Source organism: Oncorhynchus mykiss, unplaced genomic scaffold (assembly GCF_013265735.2).
Source record: "Oncorhynchus mykiss isolate Arlee unplaced genomic scaffold, USDA_OmykA_1.1 un_scaffold_219, whole genome shotgun sequence".
In the NCBI taxonomy this organism is placed as follows: domain Eukaryota; kingdom Metazoa; phylum Chordata; class Actinopteri; order Salmoniformes; family Salmonidae; genus Oncorhynchus; species Oncorhynchus mykiss.
This window is the reverse complement of record NW_023493688.1, coordinates 202501-210000: the sequence shown is the minus strand read 5'-3', so window position 1 is coordinate 210000 and position 7500 is coordinate 202501. Positions and strand designations below refer to the sequence as shown.

The 7500-nt window shown below is 45.0% G+C and overlaps 1 protein-coding gene across 1 annotated transcript in view; it reads left to right on the top strand.

Moving 5' to 3' along the window:
- LOC110487223 (polycystin-1-like) overlaps positions 1-7500 on the top strand; it is a 133268-nt gene that overhangs the window by 61511 nt on the left and 64257 nt on the right. Inside the window, 5 exon segments of the mRNA XM_036973073.1 lie at positions 1581-1852; positions 1989-2458; positions 3205-3465; positions 4063-4171; positions 4549-4680. Coding sequence (XP_036828968.1) covers positions 1581-1852; positions 1989-2458; positions 3205-3465; positions 4063-4171; positions 4549-4680 — 1244 coding nt within the window.

Sequence of the window (7500 nt, the reverse complement as noted above, 5' to 3'; positions counted from 1 at the left end):
CTCAGATCACTCCCCTAATGATGCTCAGATCACTCATCTAATGATGCTCAGATCACTCCCCTAATGATGCTCAGATCACTCACCAGTGATGCTCAGATCACTCACCTAATGATGCTCAGATCACTCACCTAATGATGCTCAGATCACTCATCTAATGATGCTCAGATCACTCACCTAATAATGCTCAGATCACTCACCTAATGATGCTCAGATCACTCACCTAATGATGCTCAGATCACTCCCCTAATGATGCTCAGATCACTCACCAGTGACGTCCGATGTGTTTGTGCCAAAAGCCTCTCTCTCTCTTTACTATGTAAAACAATATTTAGAAGTAGATCAAGTATTTTTCCAGCCTGCAGCAGACAGAGTCTTCTGTTTTCTGCAGGAGACATTTGCTTTCCAACCTGTGTTTCCCTGCGATTTGTTTTAGAAATATTGTGAAAGGCCTGTTTTGTCTGCATGCTGTCGTTCACTGACAGACGTACAGCACATCCCTGACTGTAGGCCTTGTTATTGGGCTACACACAATCCACAGCCAGGCAGTTTTTCAAAACTATTGATCCTCTGTGGCTAAATGATAGACCTTCTCATGGTGTAGTAGGACAAACTGGATCATTTCATTTCTTTCTGAACAGACAGCCTTGATTCTGTAACTAAATAAATGATGAAATGCAACGCTGGACAGACGGGAGTTGCAGGTTCATGTCTATCAGAGCAGAGAGAGGGAGAGAGAACACAGAAAGTGAATCTCATTGTAGTTCTGTGAGAGATACAGGCTTGCTACTCACACAGCCATGGCCACGTGTTGGTCTCAAACAGGGTGCGATGTTGCAGGGCCGGATAATTAACGAAGATGCAATTCAGATTAACTTTTTAACAGATAATTAACGAAGAGGCAATTCAGATTAATTTTTTAACAGGATATTTAACGAAGAGGCAATTCAGATTAACTTTTTAACAGGATATTTAATTCAGATTAACTTGGAACGCTTTTTTAGTCATTTTTACTTTGCAAAATGTGAAAATTATTTTTCATGCCACGAGAGGTTCATGATCCAGCCAGATAGGTTCTGGATCAAAACAGTCCAAAACGTAGAGGTGCCGGATCCTGTTCTGGATCAAATTAAGCACTGGATGTTTCTGTCATGATGATGTTTCTGTCATGATAATGTTTCTGTCATGATTATGTTTCTGTCATGATGATGTTTCTGTCATGATAATGTTTCTGTCATGATTATGTTTCTGTCATGATGATGTTTCTGTCATGATAATGTTTCTGTCATGATTATGTTTCTGTCATGATGATGTTTCTGTCATGATAATGTTTCTGTCATGATTATGTTTCTGTCATGATGATGTTTCTGTCATGATAATGTTTCTGTCATGATGATGTTTCTTGTCATGATGATGTTTCTCTCATGATGATGTTTCTGTCATGATGATGTTTCTGTCATGATGTTTCTTGTCATGATGATGTTTCTGTCATGATGATGTTTCTGTCATGATGATGTTTCTGTCATGATGTTTCTGTCATGATGATGTTTCTGTCATGACGACCCCGACTCTCCTCCCTCCAGGATGCGGTGGTCTCCTATGTCATCCTGTGGCTCTGTGTGTCTCCATGGAGCCCAGCACCTCCACCCCTTTACCATCCACGTCCTGCCCTCCTTCCCAGCAGTGGTGCCCCTTCCTGGGCCGCTGCCTGCCCCTAGCCAGCCCCTGCCACCCTGGATCCTGTGCCAACTGTACCCAGGCAGACGCTCTGCCACCCGGGACGCTGCGTCCCAGCTACAGCCTGGTGGATGAGGTGGTGGTTACACTGCCTGCTGGACCTGTTACACACATACTGGTGAGTGGATGGACAGACACACACACACACACACAATGATGAAAGAACAAAACACCTACAGTGATACACACAACTACACACAACAAAGACAACTAGTACTTTTAAAACAAATTCTCCTCCTCTCCTTCCCCCTCAGGTGAGGAAGCGTGTCGAGGACCTGCTGGTCTCCCCCGGCGACATCATCGGCCTGCAGCACAACGCCGGCCCCGCCTCCCTGCTCCACTGCGACCCTTCACCCCAGTCGCCGTGGCGACAGCCAATCCTGGCCCTCAACCAATCTGACTGGCGGTGGGCCAACTCCAACCAATCAGAAGGTTCCGTGGACCTGGACCAGAGCGTTGAAATAACCCTGGAGGATGTTCGAGGAGGAGTCTGGGCTGCGGACGTGGTCTGCCCGATCAGGGTGCTCTACGTTGGGCATAGTGAGACCCAGCTACAGGGGTCCCAGCTCTCCTCCGGCCTCCCCCAGCCGGGGCTCTATAGCCTGGAGGTGACCTCCGACGACCCTGCCTTCCCCGTCATGGCGTCATGTCCCATCCGCGTGGTCCCTCCCCTGGGCCTCACCGTCCTCCACCCCCCCTCTCAGAACGGAACCTACTACTTCAGGTAATGTGTTGTGTTGCGTTGCGTTGCGTTGTGTTGTGTTGTGTTGCATTGTGTTGTGTTGCGTTGTATTGTGTTGCGTTGTGTTGCGTTGTGTTGTGTTGCGTTGTGTTGTATTGCGTTTTGTTGCGTTGTGTTGTGTTGCGTTGTATTGTGTTGCGTTGCGTTGCATTGTGTTTTGTTGCATTGTGTTGTGTTGTGTTGTGTTGCGTTGTATTGCGTTGTATTGTGTTGTGTTGTGTTGTGTTGCATTGTGTTTTGTTGCATTGTGTTGTGTTGCGTTGTATTGTGTTGCGTTGTGTTGTGTTGCGTTGTATTGTGTTGCGTTGTATTGTGTTGCGTTGTATTGTGTTGCGTTGTATTGTGTTGCGTTGTGTTGTGTTGCGTTGCGTTGTGTTGTGTTGTGTTGTGTTGCGTTGTATTGTGTTGCGTTGTATTGTGTTGCGTTGTGTTGTGTTGCGTTGTATTGTGTTGCGTTGTATTGTGTTGCGTTGCGTTGCGTTGTGTTGTGTTGCGTTGCGTTGTGTTGTGTTGCGTTGTGTTGTGTTGTGTTGTGTTGCGTTGCGTTGCGTTGTGTTGCGTTGCGTTGCGTTGTGTTGCGTTGTGTTGTGTTGCGTTGTGTTGCGTTGTGTTGCGTTGTGTTGGATATTCTGTTTATTGTGAGATATTATCAGTACCCTTTCACCTGGTTCCTGGTACATGTGAAATAATGTACTTGGCAAATACAAATGATTGTGATTGTGATCCAGGCCCAACCAGACGGTGGTTCTGCTCCGGGTCCACTCCCAGTACGGAGCCAAAGTCCACTGGCAGGGAAGCAACCAGAGTGTCCTCTTCCAGGACCACTGCCCCCCTGACTTCCTGCCCACTGTGGGGGAGTGTAGAGGGGCAGGCAGGGCAGGAGAACCAGGGAGAGGCGGGGGCAACCAGAGCCACAGTCTGTTTGCGGTGATAGATCTGGGGCTCGGGGAGGAGAGGGGGCCGGTGGTGGTGAACCTGTCAGCACACAGGTCAGATATCTCTATGGTTCTATTCGTCCCTACACTGACAAAAGGGTGCGTTCTAGAACATGAAAGGGATCTTCGGCTGTCCCAATAGGAGAACCCTTTGGTTCCATGTTCCACAAAGGGTTCTACATGGAACCCAAAATGGTTCTACCCTGGAAACAAAAAGGGTTCTACCTGGAACCAAAAAAGGGTTCTGCTATGGGGACAGCATCGAACCCTTCTGGAACCCTTTTCTCCAAGAGTGTATCTACATACAGTATATCTACATACAGTATATCTACATACAGTATATCTACATACAGTATATCTACACACAGTGTATCTACACACAGTATATCAACATACATTATATCACATACAGTATATATACATACAGTATATCTATATACAGTATATCCCATACAGTATATCTACATACATTATATCACATACAGTATATCACATACAGTATATCTACATACAGTATATCTACACACAGTATATCTACACACAGTATATCAACATACATACATCTTCAAGTCTCAATGTTGCTCATCGTGTGTGTGTGTGTGTGTGTGTGTGTGTGTGTGTGTGTGTGTGTGTGTGTGTGTTTGTCCACAGCGAGGTGACGGAGGCCAGACTCAGCCTGTTGGTCGGGGTGGAGGAACCTCTGAGAGGTCTGGTGGTCCAGCCTCATCCCAGACACAGAGTCCTCATGGAATCAGTCGTGGTGAGTTCAATGTGTGTGTTGGGGGTGTGTTGGGTGTGTTTGTGTTAGGGGAGTGTGTGTGTTGTGGTGTGTGTGTTATCTCCTCTCTGTGTGTGTGTTATCTCCTCTCTGTGTGTGTTTTATCTCCTCTGTGTGTGTGTGTGATCTCCTCTGTGTGTGTGTGTGTGATCTCCTCTCTGTGTGTGTGTGATCTCCTCTCTGTGTGTTATCTCCTCTCTGTGTGTGTGTTATCTCCTCTGTGTGTGTGTTATCTCCTCTGTGTGTGTGTTATCTCCTCTCTGTGTGTGTGTTATCTCCTCTGTGTGTGTGTGTTATCTCCTCTGTGTGTGTGTGTTATCTCCTCTGTGTGTGTGTTATCTCCTCTCTGTGTGTTCCAGAGCTATACTGCTGCTGTAGAGGGAGGTTCCAGCCCAACCTTTAAATGGACAGTGGATGATAAGCCCTACTTCACCTACTACAACACCGTGCTGAACATCATATACCAGAACCCAGCTGTCTACAAACTATCGGTGAGACACACACACACACACACACACACTCATATACACACACACACACACACACTCATACACACACATACACACAATAAAACATAGATGACACTGATATGGGCCCCTGCCTTGGTTGATGCTGGTTTGGTGTTGGTTAAAGCTAGGTGGTAAAGCAAAGCTAGGTGGTAAAGCTAAGCTAGGTGGTAAAGCTAAGCTAGGTGGTAAAGCTAAGCTAGGTGGTAAAGCTAAGCTAGGTGGTAAAGCTAAGCTAGGTGGTAAAGCTAAGCTAGGTAGTAAAGCTAAGCTAGGTGGTAAAGCTAAGCTAGGTGGTAAAGCTAAGCTAGGTGGTAAAGCTAAGCTAGGTGGTAAAGCTAAGCTAGGTGGTAAAGCTAAGCTAAGCTAGGTGGTAAAGCTAAGCTAAGCTAGGTGGTAAAGCTAAGCTAGGTGGTAAAGCTATGCTAGTGTCCAGCTACTTTGATCTTTGATATCCATGTACTGTTGCTTTTGGAGGACACTCCCCACCAACTCATCCACCACTTCTGTGCAACACCAGCATACAAATACAAAGAGTTCAAATCCTACATCTGTAGTTATGGGACATCTCTACCTCAGACATGTGATGGGAAATCTGGCCTTCATAACAGAGTTATAACAGAGTCATAACAGAGTCAACAGAGTCATAACAGAGTCATAACAGAGTCATAACAGAGTCATAACAGAGTCACAACAGAGTCACAACAGGGTCATAACAGAGTCATAACAGAGTCACAACAGAGTCACAACAGAGTCATAACAGAGTCATAACAGAGTCAACAGAGTCACAACCGTGTCAACAGAGTCATAACAGAGTCAAGAGTCATAACAGTGTCAACAGAGTCATAACAGTGTCATAACAGAGTCATAACAGTGTCAACAGAGTCATAACAGAGTCATAACAGAGTCATAACAGAGTCAACAGAGTCACAACAGAGTCACAACAGAGTCATAACAGAGTCACAACAGAGTCATAACAGTCATAGCAGAGTCATAACAGAGTCAACAGTCACAACAGAGTCACAACAGAGTCAACAGAGTCACAACAGAGTCATAACAGAGTCATAAGAGTCATAACAGAGTCATAACAGAGTCAACAGATTCATAACAGAGTCATAACAGAGTTATAACAGAGTCATAACAGAGTCATAACAGAGTCAACAGAGTCATAACAGAGTCATAACAGAGTCAACAGAGTCACAACAGAGTCACAACAGAGTCATAACAGAGTCATAACAGAGTCAACAGAGTCATAACAGTGTCAACAGTGTCATAACAGTGTCAACAGAGTCAACAGTCACAACAGTGTCAACAGAGTCATAACAGAGTCAACAGAGTCATAACAGTGTCAACCGAGTCATAACAGTGTCATAACAGAGCCATAACAGAGTCAACAGAGTCATAACAGAGTCAACAGAGTCATAACAGAGTCATAACAGAGTCATAACAGAGTCACAACAGTGTCAACAGAGTCATAACAGAGTCATAACAGAGTCAACAGAGTCACAACAGAGTCACAACAGAGTCACAACAGAGTCACAACAGAGTCATAACAGAGTCATAACAGAGTCATAACAGAGTCAACAGAGTCACAACAGAGTCACAACAGAGTCACAACAGAGTCACCACAGAGTCACCACAGAGTCACCACAGAGTCACAACAATGTCATAACAGAGTCATAACAGAGTCACCACAGAGTCACAACAGAGTCACCACAGAGTCACCACAGAGTCAACAGAGTCACAACAGAGTCATAACAGAGTCATAACAAGAGTGATGAAGAATGTGCCGTAAGCTTGAAATGTCACCCATGGAACTATCCAATTGGTACCTTTTTGTAGAGCTCAATTGGTTGGTACGTTGTCAAGGAGGGCGGTCACGTGTGGTTTGAATTAGAGGAAGACTGGTTGGATCTCAGTATGGGGACTGGGACAGTAGATGAAGACTGGTTAGAACTCTGTATAGGGACAGTAGATGAAGACTGGTTAGAACTCTGTATAGGGACTGGGACAGTAGATTAAGACTGGTTAGAACTCTGTATAGGGACTGTAGATGAAGACTGGTTAGAACTCTGTATAGGGACAGTAGATGAAGACTGGTTAGAACTCTGTATAGGGACTGGGACAGTAGATGAAGACTGGTTAGAACTCTGTATAGGGACTGGGACTGTAGATGAAGACTGGTTAGAACTCTGTATAGGGACAGTAGATGAAGACTGGTTAGAACTCTGTATAGGGACTGGGACAGTAGATGAAGACTGGTTAGAACTCTGTATAGGGACTGGGACAGTAGATGAAGACTGGTTAGAACTCTGTATAGGGACTGGGACAGTAGAGGAAGACTGGTTAGAACTCTGTATAGGGACAGTAGATGAAGACTGGTTAGAACTCTGTATAGGGACAGTAGATGAAGACTGGTTAGAACTCTGTATAGGGACTGGGACAGTAGATGAAGACTGGTTAGAACTCTGTATAGGGACAGTAGATGAAGACTGGTTAGAACTCTGTATAGGGACAGTAGATGAAGACTGGTTAGAACTCTGTATAGGGACAGTAGATGAAGACTGGTTAGAACTCTGTATAGGGACAGTAGATGAAGACTGGTTAGAACTCTGTATAGGGACAGTAGATGAAGACTGGTAGAACTCTGTATAGGGACTGGGACAGTACAGGAATATATACTGTGATCAACATACTAGTTTCAATTTGACCTTTAGAAACCCACAGTAGTGCTGTTAGTATCTTGATGTGTGTAACATAGGACCTTGTGAAAGCTGTCCCTCATAAAGGACAATAAACACAATC